We start from the raw sequence: 18,982 nt of genomic DNA on the forward strand, positions 1-18,982 counted from the left end.
TCCCTTTTCTTCTGTTTGCAGTTTAATCATGTATACTTTCCTCTTACCATTTTTCTAACTTTGGCTGTGTTCCACACATTTTGATAATGTTGAGGTTTTATTACCAACATTGTCTAATTTCCATTCCCCCTTCACCTAGGGGTTCCTTAGCTCTCAATAATGGCCTAAAGAAATGTTAGAAATTATTTCATGTTAGAAATAAGAAGCACTGTTCTGCAGCATATCTTTTTTCACCATTAACAGCTCAATTTATATTTGTTGTTGTTGCTTGCTGACAATAATTCATTTCTTTATTGTTTGTATATAAATATTTACTTAGGTCTCAAAAAATATAAATAATTCATGAAATTATGTGAAGTATTCTTATTATATTTTTCTTTAGTTTGTACAGCTTTCCCAGCTAATTAATGCTAATGCTAAGTATTATTAGTAGTACTAATTAATACCAATTATCATCAGTAATAGTGATTAAGTAAATGTATGAATAGTGAACTTTGAGTTTTTCTCCTTTTCTGCCTTGTAAAAGAGTATCTTCTCAAATTTGTAGGGTTTAGTCTGCTCAGCTGTACATTTATTCATTCATTCAACATTTACTAAGTGTTCATTTTTGATATGCTTTGTTTTGTGTTAGATGTTGGAAGAACACTATTCTCCCCTTCCTGGTCATTTAGTCTGATAGAGAGTGCATAATTTTTTTTATAAGGCAGTAAACATATACTATATTGTATGTATGAGTCAAAGTACAGCAAAGGCCACAGAAATGGTAATGTTTAACATTTTTCAGAAATGGAGTAGTTTCAGATCATCACTAAATGGCATTTACATGATTCATTGATGGGGAAAGAAATCTTAGAGATCTAACTAAAATATGAATTAAATTTTCATTTTTGTTATACAAATTATAAATGTTTCAGCATAGAGATAATATTATTTTAGTTGTTTTTAGCAGCTGTTTCTCCTTTGAAATGGAATTGTGTTAATTTATAAACTTACATACAGATAATTAATATTTTATGTTACTCTGCAGAATCAAAGAATTCCATCGGACATGGTATTTCTTAGGACGTCAGAAAAAGCAGGTATTTTTATTTTTATTTGCATTGCTGATGATTGGTTTTTGGCAGTTTAATTTTCATATTGAAAGATAAAGTTATTCTCATAAGAATTTTTCTTCAAATGATAATTGAATTCTTTAATTTCTAAATCACATTTAACTATGTTTAAAACAATGATTGTACTGTATAATATGTTGGTTTAAAAAATATAATCCTATCAGAATTTGTTTGTCAAGTGAATATTTTCATGCAATCCATTTTGATATCTAAACAATTAATAATGTTGCTCAAATTTTTATTGCTGTTCTGCATTTACAGTTTTATTCCTCATTTAGCAAACATTCATTTAGCACTTACCATGTGCCAGGCACTACTTGTTGCTTAGGACACAAAAGGGAGTGAAACCAAGTTGCTCTCTTCAAAGAGTTCATGATCTATTCATTTATGGAAGTATACATGTTGACAGCTAGCAATACTCTGATTGTATATAAATATTAAAAGACATGTGGGGGTGATGGGAGGGAGCAGACAATTTGCCTGGGTAAGTTGAAGTGAGCTTCACAGTAAAAATTATATTTATATGACCTGAGCTTTAAACAAGAAGAAGTTGCTAAAGTGGTAATGAAAAGGAAGCTTCTTGTGGTCAGAGAGAAAAACTGTTAATTGGAAATCAGGAAGCTTAAACTCTAGTCTGTTTTGACTAGTTTCTAATTATATGACCTATCCGTGTGGTCATACACTTTCATCATCTCTAAAATGATGGGAGGTCTGTCAGGTAATATCCAAACTTCCTTCTGCCTTATGTTTCTGACTTTGTTGAATAAATGAACATTATTTTTATAGGAAGCTCAACATGTTATTTTTGTTCTGGAAACTCAGCATATTGTTTGTAGCATGAAAATTCTATAAAGGACTCAGTTAAAAATTTAGAGTTGTTGGTTTAGTTTTTTCTCCATTTATAAATAGTGTTTTGGTTTTTTTTTAAGGACATTTTAAGTCATCATAAAGAAGGAAGATGTTTTCTCTTTTCACCAATTGTAGTTACGATTATTTACATCCTAAGAGGCATGCGTGCTAAGTTGCTTCAGTCGTGTTTGACTCTGTGCAACCCCATGGACTATAACCTGCCAGACTTGTCTGTCCATGGGATTCTCCAGGCAAGAATACTGGAGTGGGTTGCCATGCCCTCCTCCAGGGGAATCTTCCCGATCCAGAGGTCCAACCTGTGTCTCTTAAGTCTCCTGCATTGGCAGGCAGGTTTGTTACCACTAGCGCCACCTAGGGCTAGATATAAATTTACTTTCAGTTCAGTTCAGTTCAGTTCAGTTCTTCCCTTGTAGCTCAGCAGGTAAAGAATCTGCCTGCAATGCAGGAGACCTGGGTTTGATCCTGGGTTGGGAAGATCCCCTGAAGAAAGGAAAGGCTACGCATTCCAGTATTCTGGGCTGGAGAATTCCATGGACTGTATCGTCCATTGGGTCACAAAGAGTCAGACATGACTGAGCGCCTTTCACTTCACAGTTCAGTTCATTGCTCAGTCGTGTCTGACTCTCTACGACCCTACAGACTGCAGCACGCCAGGCTTCCCTGTCCATCACCAACTCCTGGAGCTTACTCAAATTCATGTCCATCAAGTCAGTGATGCCATCCAACCATCTCATCCTCTGTCGTCCCCTTCTCCTCCTGCCTTCAGTCTTTCCCAGCATCAGGATCTTTTCCAGTGAGTCAGTTCTTCGCATCAGGTGGCCAAAGTATTGGAGTTTCAGCTTCAGCATCAATCCTTCCAATGAATATTCAGGACTGATTTCCTCTAGGATTGACTGGTTGGATCTCCTTGCAGTCCAAGGGACTCTCAAGAGTCTTCTCCAATGCCACAGTTCAAAAGCATCAGTTCTTCTTCACTCAGCTTTTTTATAGTCCAACTCTCACATCCATACATGACTACTGGAAAAACCATAGCTTTGACTAGATGGACCTTTGTTGGCAAAGTAATGTCTCTGCTTTTTAATATGCTGTCTAGGTTGGTCATAACTTTCCTTCCAAGGAGCAAGTGTCTTTTAATTTCTTGGCTGCAATCACCATCTTCAGTGATTTTGGAGCCCCAAGTCTCTCACTGTTTCCACTGTTTCTCCATCTATTTGCCATGAAGTGATGGGACTGAATGCCATGATTTTAGTTTTCTATATGTTGAGTTTTAAGCCAACTTTTTCACTCTCCTCTTTCACTTTCATCAAGAGGCTCTTTAGTTCTTCTTCACTTTCTGTCATAAGGGTGGTGTCATCTACATACCTGAGGTTATTGATATTTCTCCTGGCAATCTTGATTCCAACTTGTGCTTCATCCTGCCCAGCATTTCACATGATGTACTCTGCATATAAGTTAATAAGCAGGATGACAGTATACAGCCTTGGCATACTCCTCTGCCGATTTGGAACCAGTCTGTTCCATTTCTAGTTGTAACCATTGCTTCTTGACCCACATACAGATTTCTCAGGAGGCAGGTCAGGTGGTCTGGTATTCTCATCTCTTTAAGAATTTTCCATAGTTTGTTTGATCCACACAGTCAAAGGCTTTGGCACAGTCGATAAAGCAGAAGTAGATGTTTTTCTGGAATTCTCTTGCTTTTTCGATGATCTAGTGGATGTTGGCAATTTGATCTCTGGTTCCTCTGCCTTTTCTAAAACCAGCTTGAACATCTGGAAGTCCACGGTTCACGTGCTGTTGAAGCCTGGCTTGGAGAATTTTGAGCATTACTTTGCTGGCATGTGAGATGAGTCCAATTGTGCGGTAGTTTGAACATTCTTTGGCTTTGCCTTTCTTTGGGATTGGAATGAAAAGTGGCCTTTTCCAGTCCTGTGGCCACTGCTGAGTTTTCCAAATTTGCTGGCATATTGAGTGCAGCACTTTTATAGCATCAACTTTTAGGATTTGGAATAGCTCAACTGGAATTCCATCATCTCCCCTAGCTTTGTTTGTAGCAGTGCTTCCTAAGGCCCACTTGACCTCACACTTTAGGATGTCTGGCTCAAGGTGAGTGATCACACCATCATGGTTATCTGGGTCATGATGATCTTTTTTGTATAGTTCTTCTGTGTATTCTTGCCACCTCTTAATATCTTCTGCTTCTGTTAGGTTCGTACCATTTCTGTCCTTTATTGAGCCCATCTTTGCATGAAATGTTCCCTTTACCTCAGTTTACTTTACTGTGTGCTATTTAATGGGCAGTTTTCTTTTTCCTGTGGGACAGAGACTAGAGAACTACTTTTCCAGTCCCTTTCCCTTTCCTGTCCAGTTAGACCAAGCCATGCCCTGAGGTGTGGCAGAGGGAGGGTGGCTGAAAGCTGTGTGCACTGCTTTTAGCCCCGGCTCTCCCTGCGCTGGCTGCGTCTCCGTGACTGCTCTGACCTTGGGAGCTGCCTGTTGAAGATGGCAGAGCTTCCCTCAGCTTAGGTTCCTAAATGACTGTGTGTAACAGTCCTGTCCCCTTCCATCACCTAGTGAACTCTGTATGATGGAGACTTACTATTAACTAGTAGAGTTGGAAGGTTTATCTTTTGCAGATAGAATAGTGTTCCCTTAGCACCTGCAGAGCTGTGACAGGCAGTTAAAACTCTGCCTTTGCCTTCATGTCTTGCTTGTACAGACCCTCGAGTTCTGCCAGGCTTGTGAGATTTGGGCCTTTGCAGTTTTCAAGGGGATGTGTGTATCCCTGCACTGGCAGCTGGCCTTCTAGACTCTTGGGAATATAGAGCTCTTACCCCTTGTCATCTGATTTTCCAGCTTTTCTTTTAAATTTTGTGATCAGCTTGTTGTTTACCCCAGCTTTGCTACCACCCAAGGAAGCTGCGATAATGAACAGGTGCCACTGATTGCTTCTGACAAAGATTCCAGGAGAAACACCATTCTCCGTGACTCAACTGTGGGTTGGGTCAAAGCCAGACAAACCCTACCTACTCAGGTGATTACAGCTCTCTGGGCGTGGAGTTTGGGGAGTCCCAGCCCTCATTTGTTCTCCTTAGTGTCTACCAGACCGCTGGTTTCCTCAGCTCTGTGAAGTTTGACTTGGGGGCAGGTTACTGGAAAAGGGACAAGTCAGACCACACAGGTCTCTCATAGCTAGATTTAGCCCCATTTCTTAAATAAACGCACCTGGGATTGTTGCAAGTCTGATTATTTTCCAGAGTTTTGAAAAAAATTCCTTTTGACACCTTTTGCTAATGTTCTCATTACAGTTATGGAGGAATGGGTTTACAGAGATTTTTACACTGCCATCTCTCCTTATTTATGATTTGTTTATCTTTGTTTGTAAATGTATTCAGTATAATGAATAACAAAATGTGTATATTTGGGAGGTGCTTTTATATTTAATTGCCTTTGTAGTGATTATGGTAGATATATATGTAAGAATATTATACTAAATGTGAAAATGGCTATAGGTAATTAACTTAAAAGACATATATTATGCACATCATGTTAGGAGATTAAATGTGAACAATATCCATCACTTTAAAGCTGGAAGATTATTAGAAAAGTCCATTTTTCAGAGCAAGAATCTGAAGGCTAGAATACAAATTCTTTGCTAAAGTTTTGGAAATTGTAATTCAGCCACTGTATAATTGTTATGGCATGACATAGTAAGATAGCGAGACAAATAGAATATTAGAACATTAGTTATAGTGTTATAGTGACAAATGATATAGTCTATTGTGCTGACTTCAGATAAATAGAATTGTATCCAAATGGATTATGTTCTAAAAATGTCTCCTTTTTCTCAGATTTTGCTTTGTATTGTATGTTGTAGGGACAGTTTCTTTCTGTAGGGTAATGATATTTAATTTTTGGAGGACATAGATCTTTTTGAGACTCTTAAGAATTATCACTTTGTTCCTGAAAAAAATGTACATAATATACATGTATGGTAATTTTTTTATTATTTTACATATTCCTAGCAGAGAAGGCAATGGCACCCCACTCCAGCACTCTTGCCTGGAAAATCCCACGGATGGAGGAGCCTGGAAGGCTGCAGTCCATGGGGTCGCTGAGGGTCGCACATGACTGAGCGACTTCACTTTCACTTCTCCCTTTCATGCATTGGAGAAGGAAATGGCAACCCACTCCAGTGTTCTTACCTGGAGAATCCCAGGGATGGGGAAGCCTGGTGGGCTGCTGTCTATGGGGTCACACAGAGTCGGACACGACTGAAGCGACTTAGCAATAGCAATAGCACATATTCCTAGAAGATTATTAATGATCCAAGTTTAAGATCATGCTGTCATCTGTTTTAACCTGTGGTTATATTTCTCAGGTTTAGGACTTTTTATGTCAAGTTTTAATTGTTAAAATAGTTACTAATACTTATATGGAGATATTAACATGTCAGATTCCTGTTTCATGATATTTTTCTTCTCTTTATAAAATGACTGCATAGCTTCTAGCTATGTAAAATTTGTGTCATAATATTACTTTCAATCAAAGATTTATTTTTAGAAATTCTGTTTCTGTGACTTTATATAATTAAGTTTTTTAATTAAAGCGTAATTTTTAAAAGTACACATTCAGAATTTTTTGTGTATCTGCTAACACTATAAATATTACTTTATTATTTTTTAGTTTCAGCTCAGAAAGCCCTGATAATACATTGTCTATTATAATAAAAATCTTTAACACTAGGCAGTATAAAAGTCTTAAATCTGTGCAGCATGTTCAAGTTTGGACAATAGCCACTGGGCGTTTGTCAATACAGCTCAGCGAGTCTCTTGGTGGCATCATATTGACTGTGTATTAATACAGGGTATTCTATTGGGCCGTCAGTTGATTGTTTAGAATGTAAATGAAGCTGTTGATGGATCTGGTGACTGATGGCTTAAATTCCAATTAATCAATTGCTTCATCAGTTTCTTAATTCAGATCAAATATCTCCTGAATGCACACAATTCTTCTAGTGGTATTAAGAGAAATTAATGCTTTAGAACTAATTTTCATCAATCTCTTATAAATGCCAATATCTTTTTCACTTGTCTCCTAAGTGATGACATTATCGTTTAAGTGTTTGGGACATACCACAAGAGATCAGCTGTCACTTGTTAGTGGGCGAGGGGTAGGTAAATGACACTGTACTCCTCTGCATTCTCTGTGTGGTACTATTCATCTTGCCACAGCTTAAAAATTTCATGCAGAGTCATTAAGTCATATAAATGATTTAGAAATTAAGTTTAATGGCAAACGATCTGGTATTACATATGCAAAGTCAATGTCTATTTTTCTTTTGTTGGGCACATACCGTAGCCTGTCTCTTTCAGAGCCATTGCATGTGTGAGCTGTTGCAGGCAGGCTGCTAATATTACAGGGTAACTTATTAAAACTTATGACAGACTCGTGTGCCCTGTCTCTGAGGGTCCCATCAATTACTTGATCGCCAGCTCTCCTAGGCGACCCATACATGAGTTAATCTTCATTTGATGATCATTAAACCTGTCCTTTGCTGTCAACTCTTGTCAATTATACCAAATAAAATCAAGTATTCATAAGAAGTCAGTAATAGGATATAAGCAGACCAATTTAATAATTCATTTTTACTGAGCCTTAAGTGGCATCGGTTATAGCTAGTGCTTGCTGTTAAAAAATTACTAGACATAGTTCGTGTAAGACAAGTTGGCCATATTTACAGTTTTTCTGCAGTTCATTTTCTCTCTTTAAATCGTATCGTGTGAGCCTAGTAATGTTAACTGTTGTTGTTCAGCTGCCCAGTTGTGTCCAACTCTTTGTGACCCCATGGAATGTAGCATGCCTCCCTGTCCCTGTTAACTGTATTGGAAGATAAATGATATGTCAGTTTCCTCTATAATTTTAAGAATAGTGTAATTATTTAACATGAGGCATATCCTTTTACTTTGAAGAAGAGCATGTATATTGTTTCTAGTGTTTAGTAAGTTTACAGACATCTAGGTAAGGTATATAAACACAAAAAATGTGAAATTTAAGAGGCTTTAGAGAGTCTTTCTTGTCTAATTTTATATGTTAGAAAGCAAACCTTTAGAGCAGAGCCATTGGCATCGATGTCTCAAAGTATGTGTCAGACAGAATCTAGAATCCACTCCCTTTCAAGTTGTTTTTGTACTTTATGAAGCACACACACAGATGTATAAACATGCATATATTTAAGAGGAAAAAAAGCAATCTTGAGAAAAAAGTTTAAGTGTAAAATAATATGTACTACAAATTTCCTTGAACTCCTTTTTAGTTAAAACCAGTTACTCTCCTTATTACAAATCTGTTGACAAATAATGCGTAACAAAATTTGTTTCCCTGTGAACTTTATTGGGAACAGACCTTGCTTAAGTCCATGCATGAGGGCAGTGCTGAAAACAATGGGGAGCTTGGTGGCCCGTAGTTCAGAGGACGAATCTGTGATGCACTCCAGCAAGGGACACAGCAGCCCTGCCAGAAACTTCCCTGCCAGACTCCGGGGGAAAGTCACCCAGTAGGGGGCCCACAGCCCCCCACCCGTCTGTGTGTGCAGACACTGGGCTACTCCATGCAGGAATAGTGGGAGTGGGACAGATTGGAAAAGCTTCTGGGAAACAGACAGGCTCACCCTTGTTGGCCCAGGGCCTGAGCACAGTCTCTAGATTCCCCGCTCTGTTCCCAGGGCAGTTCCTGCGAAGCTGACCTTCAAAACAGAATCACATGCACCCCCATCGGCCTAGACGTCAGTGCGTCTGTCCAGGGCTGTGGTCCCAGGCTCAGGCAGAGAACCTCCAAGCTGCTGGTCCCTGACCGACTATGGTGCCAAAGTAGGACTGTCCTGAATTGCGAGAGTTCCCCATGAGCCATACACATTCACTGATAAAGGGTGAAAAATCTGACCAACTAAGCACATTCAGGCACTATTTTTTTTTAAACCAGTAAGAGGTTTATGCAGAGCCTAGAAAGCAAGGAAATACTCTGAGCAAGGATATCAGAGGAGGGTACTGCGGGGGAGCAAGATTTCACAAAGTTATCAGCCAGGTCTTTAAAAATAAACCATTGACTAAACAGCCAGCATCCAAACTAAATCCCTGGTTTGTGTAATGTGGTTCAAGCTGTTAGATAAATCAGCTGTGACGAGGTCTGTGTTGGTGTACGGCACTGAGGTCTGGAATCTCATGGACCCGATGGTGGCGTGGAGCTGTGCTTCCTGGTAAGACCCTGGGGCAGTTCTCCTCTGAGCCTGCACAGGGCAGTCACCTGCCTCCTGTCTCTGGGACATCAGATGTTCTATGTGGGCCAGGACTGTCACTTAGTTGTGTTCAGACTCAAAAGTCATGTCTGACTCTTGGCGACCCTGTGGACTGCAGCATGCCAGGCTCCCCTGTCCTTCACTGACTAGTAGGTGCTCAGTAAATAGAAATAGCCTTCATTTTTGATGAGAAAGAAATGACACCCTATTATGAATACATATATAACTCTACATTTTTTGAGGGGCCAAGTCCAGAATAGTTTCTAACTGAAAATGTAGACTCCATAACTACTGCTTCTTTAATTTGGAGTTCTCTGTTAGTTCTCATCATAATCTTTGAAAGACCTACTCGGAGAGAGCCGGGCCAGAGAAGTGTGCTTGTGTTGAATCCCTCCGGTGTCCCTTACTGCTCTGCCTGCTACTTTGTCCCAGGCCTCATCCTTCCTGCCCTGGCCCACCATTGGTATCTTTTATTCTGGCCCTTTGGCCCTTGAGGTTCAAAATTTTCTAAGAAGACTTTTGCGGGGGGTGTTGGGGGGAGTCGCACTGCCTATCTTGTAGGATCTTAATTCCCCGGCCAGGGATTGAACCTGGGGCCTGTGGCAGTGAGAGCCCAGCATCCTAATCACTAGGCAACCAGAGAACCCCTGTGCCCAGAAGACTGGAACACTTGATATGTGTTACTGTGGGTCTTCTTTTCCTTAAGTGTATATCATAGTCATTTTCCAGCTGAATCCTCCTCCCTTAGGGCCTCTCACAGAAGTCCTCCACCCCATTTCTGGTATAAGGCTCTAAAAAGCCTGCTCCAAATGACTAAGTTTTATTTAAGAACTTTATGGCTGGGCTACTTGTATGGCCAGTGGCATGCATACTCTGATTCTCCCAGCACATTTTTTTTTCTTTAATTTTATTTGGTTGTTTATCTAATTATTAATAAGGTCAGTAGGAACTGTAGTACCTGGAATAATGCTTTCAGTATGGTGGTGTTCAGTGGATGCTGGATACACACCTAAGACCAGTGTGGTGTATCAACCTGTAATAATGTGAAGCAAGGCCAAGCCACATGGGTTAATTCAGAAGTTGACAGTGCTGCCTTTCTTTCCTAAGTTCTTAGTGAACATTTCTAGACATTTCCTATAAAATCTTCATTAGGTCTTCATTTATTTTTTAAAAGATGTTAGGAGGTATTTATTTCTAGATAGCATGCAAACCTTTAATTTAATGCTTCTGTTTTGCTGTAGTGATCACTATTGAAAGCTGACCTGGCATACGGCAGTCTCTTCCTCTGGATAAAAGGGAAAAGGCCATGAGATAACTTATTGATGAAATTAGCTACTGAAGTGGAGAGGACGTGTAGTCAGCCAATAGTTGTCATAGCTTGAGCTCTGTTAAAGGAGCATGTATGCAGTGAGCCGTTCACCAGAGCTGCACTGTGCTGAACTGTGCTGGTCAATAGTATAATTCTACATAAAATTGATGGATAGGAGCAAACACTGCTAGACAGGGGAAGGGGAGCTCAGAAATATAAATATGAAAAAAGTACAATGAAAAGTAATCTCCATTTTTGCAGGTGTTACAATATAAATTTAGATGTAGGTTACTATAGTGCAGTTTCAATTATTGGCAGTTTTCCTATCCTGCAGAGAACAAATGTATGTGTAACATTTTTGGTTTACATTTTCTATAATAATCTGAATATGTTTCTTAAAGGTTTTTAAAAACGTTGTACTTTGTTCTTAGGTTCACAGAACAGTGAGAAGGAGGTGCAGAGGTTTCCAGTATACTCCCTGCCCTCACACACGGGTAGCTTCCGTCATTATTAGCGTCCCCACCAGACGAGCCGTTTGTTACAATTGACAGACTCACACTGGCACATCACTGTCACCAAGCTTCCATCATTTGCATCGAGATTCCCTCTTGGTGTAGTACGTTCTGTGGGATTTGGCAAATGTGTAATGACGCCCATCCATCGTTGTATATAGTATCATAAAGAGTATTTTCTCCGACCTAAAATCTTCTGTGCTCTGCCTGTTTGCCTCTACCCCCACTCCATCCTGGGCAACCACTGATCTTTTCAGTGTTTCCGTAGTTTTTTCTTTTCCAGAATGTCATGTAATTGGAATCACATAGTATGCAGCCTTTTGAGATTGGTTTCTTTCACTGAGAAATAAACATTTAAAGTTCCTCCATATCTTTTCATGACTTGATAGCTCATTTCATTGTATTGCTGAATTATTCTCCATTATCCACATTTACCACAGTGATCCATTCACTCACCCAAGGACGTCTTGGTTGTTTCCAAGTTTTGGCAGTTGTGAATAAAGCTGGTATAAAATCTACATGCAGGATATCGTGGGACATAAGTTCCTCAGCTCTTTTGGATAAATGTCAGGGAGTGCAGTTGCTGGATTGTATGGTAAAATTATGTTTAGCTTTGTAAAAAACACCAAACCATCTTCCGAAGTGGCTGCACCATTTGCATTCCCAGCAACAATGAAAGAGAGTTCGTGTTGCTGTGAGTGCCCAGCATTTGGTGCTGCCGGTGTTAGAGTCTGGCCTTCTCATAGGTGTTGACTGGTGTCTCTTTGTTGTTTTCCCTTTTGTTTCCCTTTTGTGATGTGGAGCATCTTTTCATGTGCTTATTTGCCACCTCTATAACTTTCTAAAATAAAGTACTAATTCATAGTAAACCTTAATAGTCAAGAACACCAAACAGGAGGTAATCACCTAAACAGTTAACGCGCTCTGTCTTTTCAGCAAACTCATTTTGTGAGTCAAATAAGTAGACTTTTAAGGATTTTTGTTCATGGGAATCTCTAGATATATCATTTGTATATCACCACTGTACGATGAATTGTGGTTTTAAGGTACCCATAACTCAGGAGTTTTTCTTCTCTTATTCCAAGGTTCGTGTTTTATTCGAACTGATCAACTCGATGGTGAAACTGACTGGAAGCTGAAAGTGGCGGTGAGCTGCACACAGAGGCTGCCCGCTCTGGGGGTGAGCGTTGTTGTTGTTACTCCATCAGTTACTGTATGGTCATTTCTGTGCACTTACGTACCAGCTAACTTGATTAATACATTGATAATGTAAAGAATAATTTCACTACTAAATTCATCGAAAATTATGCCCACATAATTTCTGTGATATCTTAGCACACACCCTGTTTGAGGTGTGGTTTTGAATGTTCTGAGCTTGGCTCAGGTTTTCCTTCTTTTCTTTCCCTTTCCTTGTTATTTCTATTTTTAATCCTCTCATTTGAGTAATCTTTGAAATCGAGACTCCTGATGGGGGTTAGATGAGTCCATTTTTGGTAACTGACTCCCAGAAGGCTGTTAAGGTGCTGCTTTGGGATAATTCAGGGGGGGCATCCCCAGCCCTGAACCCAGCCCATCCACTTCAGCTTTTCCCTCTGAGAGTGGAGAGTCCTCCCTGGGGAGGAGGAGGTACAGTGTCCCTGTGTCTGTCAGCTCGTGAGGAGGAGAAAGACACCTGCAGACTTCCGGCTGGGCCTCTGCTGCCTGGGGATGGACAGGATAGAGGACACCGTGCTTGTGGATTTCAGCGTGTTCCGTGGTCTCTGAAAGTCCATCTCACATGTGCTCAGAATCTCCGAAACTGCTACACATCTTTTTTTCTTTTTCTTTAAGCAAAATCACAGTTGTGGCCTTTTGGTGGTGTTGTGTGTTGTATGTGCTGTTTATTTGAATGAGAGCAGCTTTATCTTAACATGATTTGTTGATATTCATTGGAGAGTAAAGAAAGACTGAGATTGTCTTAAGAATGACCTTGAAGCCAAGCAGTTGCTGCAGGGAAGGGGGTTGAATCCTCTGGATTTGCTCACTGTCCTGAGATGGGCTGGCTTTGATGGAAGTAGGGACGGCTCATGGTTCACAGTTAATTCTGTGAATCACCGGGGACTTCCTCATTCTTGTATGTATTGCACTTTGGGGAAACTAAATCTGTGTGACATATGTCAGCCTTGGCAGTATTTTGATTCTTCAGGTGCTTTCCGTCAGCTATACTTTCGGTAGTGCCTGCGTTGAAATTCCTTCCTTCTTTAGAGTTTGTTGGGTTTCTTGGGTCTGTGGGCTCATGGTTTTCTTCTCTTTCCGTCCTCCTTTTCTGCCCAGACTCCTCTCCCTGGGACACGGGTGACAAGTGTGTTAGACTTGACGTTCCTGCCCATGTCGAGCTTCTGATGCTCACTTCCCAGGGAAGTCCCATGTTGGTCGGTTTTTAAATTCACCAATGTCTAGTTTTCTGTTAAAGACCTTGGAGAAGGAAACGGCAACCCACTCCAGGGTTCTTGCCTGGAGAATCCCAGGGATGGGAGGAGCCTGGTGGGCTGCCATCTATGGGTTCGCACAGAGTCGGACATGATTGAAGCGACTTAGCAGCAGCAGCAGTAGCAGCAGCAGCAACAAATTATTTTATTCCAAATACTGTATTTTTAATCTCTGGAACCAGGTTCCGTGTGGTCACCAGTTTTTGTTATTATTTAAGTCCTCTTCTCACCTAATGTGTTCATAGTTTCATTTAACTCTTTCAGCAGTTTGTGATACATATTTTTTGTTTGTTAATTCCATTGTCTCTGTTATTTCTGAGTATGTTTCTTTTTAAAGAATTTTTCTCCTTGTTACAGGTCACACTTTCCTGCTTCCTTGCATAGCTGATAACTTTTAATTGGGTGCTGAATAATGTAAATAACTATGTTTTTCTCTTACTTCGCAACCTACTGATCTTCATTGTCTTAGTTCCATAACTTGTGGATAAACTTGACCTTTCCAAGACTTGATCTTAAGCTTTGTTGGGGAGGCCTGGAGTCCCCTTTATCGTGATGCTAATGTAACCCCACCCCAGGGCCTGCTCCTCCTGGGGTAACCGTGGGCATCCCAGGCTGTTCTGAGGTACCTCTAACTCTGGCCGCTCAGACTGTGTCTCTCCCCAGCTCTGTGTCATCCCTGGGTCTGGGCAGGATGCTTCTGGTCACACTGTGCCAGCCATCACTTCCCTTGTCCTCCTCAGTCCAAGGCGGGAGCAGACTCAGGACCAGGCCTGCCGTGGCCCGTCCTTCCCTCCCCCTCCCTCTGTGCTGGCGCCTGCCAGCCCCCGCAGGTCCCTGGGCTCTACCCGCCGCTCTGCAGCCTGGCCCCGGGTGAGGCACCTCCCCTGGGCAGGAGGCTGGCCTCCCTGGGGCTCGCGGCTGCGTTCTCATCTCCCGAGGGTCCCAGTCCTGCGACTCTACCAGGTACCCTGTGTCCTGTGTCTGAAACAGCTGACTCACATGATTTGTTCATCTTGCAGTGGGAGGGCAAATCTCACACCAGTTGCAATGACACAGCTTGTAGAAGTTTGATTAATTCTTAGTGAGAAATATGTGTCTTGTGGGCTAACTGAGCTCCATGATATTAAAAAATTAAAAGGTGGTCCATCAAGCATAAAGTTTTAACAAGTCCAGAGCAATGGGCCTTTGCTATTGGAGGGTTTGCTTACTTCAGGAACATACCTGCCAGGAGGACGGGGCACACCCCAGCCATGTCTCCTCTGTCCTGGAAGGCACTTCATACCCTTGTTCTCAACCACACAGCTTCCTTCACAAACATGTGAGTGAAGCTGTGCACATTTTTCCTGTTAGGATAGGCGTTCAGCAGTATGTTTGGGGGTTATCCTTTTATGTTAGAAAATACGTGTCTCTGAAGGAGTTTTTTAGCTACATGGTATTTGGCAAATTATAACCTCTGGGACCAGCCTGGCATTGGTGAATGTGAAAGTTAATGTTTTGATATTTTATAGATAATAATAGAGTGCAGAAGTAGGCATAGTGCAGGGGTTTGATCCTTTGGCCAGAATGCTCTAGAAGACGACAGTGACAGCCCCGCTCATCTCCTGTACGTTAGTCAGTGGACCCGTCAGCCTCTTCAGTCTGCTGACTGCGCGAGTGGCATCCCATTTAAATATGCTTTTAATCTTTTTGTGAGGTTGAAGATTTCTTACCTAAGAAAGTAGACTTATTTTATTTTTTTGTAAGTGTCTGTTCATGTTGTCTACCCATTTTCCTATTGTATGTTTTTAAAGAGGTTTTTATATCTAGTTGGCTAATCATTTTTCGTTCTTCACTGTTTTAATCTGTTTTAAATATTTTTGTTTATAGTTTCTTTTGTCCATATAAAAGCTTCCTGTCCTTAAATAAGGTGACCTAACAGTAGTTTTAAAGTAGTCTCTAAAATGATTATTTATATAATGTGATAGAAGTGCTAATTATCATTACAGTGACTTTCAAACTGACTTGTACATCTTAAATTTACACAATGTTAGATGTCATATATTTCAATAAAAATATTTTTAAAAATAAATAATCACTGCCTTTATTTCTTTCTTAGACTGTTTCCACTCCATGGTTATAAAGATCAGATCAGATCAGTCGCTCAGTCGTGTCCGACTCTTTGTGACCCCATGAATCACAGCACGCCAGGCCTCCCTGTCCATCACCAACTCCTGGAGTTCACTCAGACTCACGTCCATCGAGTCAGTGATGCCATCCAGCCATCTCATCCTCCGTCGTCCCCTTCTCCTCCTGCCCCCAATCCCTCCCAGCATCAGAGTCTTTTCCAATGAGTCAACCCTTCGCATGAGGTGGCCAAAGTACTGGAGTTTCAGCTTTAGCATCATTCCTTCCAAAGAAATCCCAGGGCTGATCTCCTTCAGAATGGACTGGTTGGATCTCCTTGCAGTCCAAGGGACTCTCAAGAGTCTTCTCCAACACCACAGTTCAAAAGCATCAATTCTTCGGCGCTCAGCCTTCTTCACAGTCCAACTCTCACATCCATACATGACCACAGGAAAAACCATAGCCTTCACTAGACGGACCTTTGTTGACAAAGTAATGTCTCTGCTTTTCAATATGCTATCTAGGTTGGTCATAATTTTCCTTCCAAGGAGTAAGCGTCTTTTAATTTCATGGCTGCAGTCACCATCTGTAGTGATTTTGGAGCCCCCCAAAATAAAGTCAGCCACTGTTTCCACTGTTTCCCCATCTATTTCCCACGAAGTGGTGGGACCCGATGCCATGATCTTCGTTTTCTGAATATTGAGCTTTAAGCCAACTTTTTCACTCTCCACTTTCACTTTCATCAAGAGGCTTTTTAGTTCCTCTTCACTTTCTGTCACAAGGGTGGTGTCATTTGCATATCTGAGGTTATTGATATTTCTCCCGGCAATCTTGGTTATAAATGGTTACTTTAAAAAAAAGTCACTGCCTTGTCTTTATGCTTGGACTGTCCCACTCCATGGTTATAAATGGTTACTTTAAAAATAATTATGCTTTACACATGAACCCCCTAGTCCATCTAGCATTTGAACTGTGAGTAGGAAATCAAAAACAACTGCTGGCCAATTGCAGCCGTACCATTTGCTGACTTGCTCACTATTTTAGCACAATTTTAAGCTTGCCCTGGAAAGTTCTGTTTTAAAGCCTCAACTTCGGTGTCTGAGTATGCAGACTTCTCCAGACCTTTGCACATCTGTTCTCCCAGACTGTTTCCTGACTTTACACTTTATATCTTTTGCCATGCTGCTGCTGCTGCTGCTGCTAAGTCGCTTCAGTCGCGTCCGACTCTGTGCGACCCCATAGACAGCAGCCCACCAGGCTCCACCGTCCCTGGGATTCTCCAGGCAAGAACACTGGAGTGGGTTGCCATTTCCTTCTCCAATGCGTGAAAGTGAAAAGTGAAAGGGAAGTCACTCAGTCTCGACCCCATGGACTGCAGCCCACCAGGCAAGAGTACTGGAGTGGGTTGCCATTGCCTTCTCCAATCTTTTGCCATATTAATGTGTAAATGTTTTAAATTCTATGTAGGTAAATATTTATACATTTTCTTTTTTTGGATGTGGATTTTGTGTTGTGCCCAGAAGGCTGTTCTTCCACCCGTGTTTGTTTATCATTTTAACCACTCTCAGTGTTTGTCAGCGGTAGTCTCAAAGTGAGAGGCTGGTCATTAGCATTTATTGTCTTGTAATTATTAAAATATTCCCTGCACATAGACCATAGGGAAGGAGGTTCAGTCCTGTTGCTAAATCTGTGTGGCTGAAAGATGGTTTTCTGAGAGAGGTTGAGTAGGTTTTTTCCACGACAGAGCCTGCAGCTGGGCCGGAGTCTTCTCTGCGCAATCCTCTCCACTCTGCAGCCTCACTTAGACCCCCAGCGTTTCTGTTGGCTTTGCTCTTCCTTTTCTTAGGTGTTGCACGAGAGAAGGCTGTGCTGTTGCGCTGTCACTGAAGACGCCCAGCTTTCAGTTCTCACTGCTTGTTAACAGGGTAGCCCGCCCGAGACAGCTGTGAAGCCCGTTGGCCTCAGCCTGTCCGCTGAGCCCTGGAGGCTTCCTGCTGCTGCTTCGCAGGCGCCCTTTGCCTCCTCTGTGTCCTGCCTTCCGTTCCCAGCACACATCCTCAGTAGTTTCCGCAGGGTTGCAGAGGGGAGATGCCACACGCCCCAGTGACTGCAGGACGTCTGTGTGCTGTTACGCTTGGGGTGGGCCCACCCCAGAGTGTTTGCCTCTGCATTGCCTTTCCAGGAGCTGGGAGGGGCTTGAGTGCTTGACACCTGGAAGCAGTTGCAGCAGAACATTGGTAGTAGAGTTAATTTGCTAGAGTGTTAAAAAAGAAGTGCAGTGTTAAGGCACTGTATCAGAATTTTTCTGAAAGAAAAGCCAAACAAGCAAGGATGTATGTGTTACATAGATTCCAGGAGCATGGGTCAGCCGTGACAGAGGCTGTGTGCAGAGGGGCCTGCAGAGTGCTGGTAGAAATGTCCATACGTTGATCCTGTTGGTGTCACAGGTGTGTATTTGTATTAAGATGCAGAACATTGTACACTGTAAGCATGTATAATTTATTGCTTGTTAAGTTATGTCTTAAGAAAATGTTTAGAATCCTACCGTGTTGCCTGTACTTTTGAATATTCCCTTGGCTGTGATCACGGGAAGTACTTTCTATCACATTCAGTATTATAAGGATATTTTCTTCATTTTTATTAGTGACAGATGTATGAATTACAAAATACTTAGAAAGCTAGAGTATACAGTTCATACCGTGCTACTTTTAAAATTTTATGGTTGATGCACTTTGATAGTATTTGGGTGAGGTAACTGGAAAATGAAAGTGTTTTAAGTTTTGATAAGTTTAGCTGAATTTGTGATTCAACCATCAATTTAAATTTGTAACTTCATATACTTTGGCATATTAGATATAGACTTTTTTTCATAGGAAGGAAAGCTCTAATTTCATTTTGGACATAGGCAAAGCAGTTTGGTTTTTCATCTGATAGCTTACATTGCCCATAACTGTCACTCATTTGACTTTTCTGATGTAAAAGATCCGGGGAGTGTGCAATGTCATTTGCTGTTTGTTGCATCGATGTTGGAGCGTTGTGTCCATGGTGACACCAGGAATGGGTGAACCTGTGTTTAAGCCCTTCCTGAAAAACTAAGGACACCCCCAGGAACAGGCTTCCTAGTTCCATTGTGTCCAGAGCACCTAATGTGATCAAAGAATTGAAACTGAGTCAGAGCGGCGTTGCCGGCTGATCCCACCCTGTGATGGAAGGTCTGGCTTCTCACCGCCGTGCAGGCAGGGCTCGGAAACATGTGGGAAGCACGTTCCCGGCTTCTGTGATCAGGCAAATTTATTAACAACAATGAGGTCACAGCA

At 41.4% G+C, this 18,982-nt stretch overlaps 1 protein-coding gene across 1 annotated transcript in view; it reads left to right on the forward strand.

Moving 5' to 3' along the window:
• Nucleotides 1-18,982, forward strand: part of ATP9B (ATPase phospholipid transporting 9B (putative)) — a gene marked incomplete at its 3' end in the record, with an annotated part of 78,688 nt that overhangs the window by 44,063 nt on the left and 15,643 nt on the right. The window contains 2 exon segments of the mRNA XM_045164059.1: nt 1,028-1,079; nt 12,180-12,274. Coding sequence (XP_045019994.1) covers nt 1,028-1,079; nt 12,180-12,274 — 147 coding nt within the window.

Source organism: Bubalus bubalis, chromosome 22 (genome assembly GCF_019923935.1).
Source record: "Bubalus bubalis isolate 160015118507 breed Murrah chromosome 22, NDDB_SH_1, whole genome shotgun sequence".
Taxonomy (NCBI): Eukaryota; Metazoa; Chordata; class Mammalia; order Artiodactyla; family Bovidae; genus Bubalus; species Bubalus bubalis.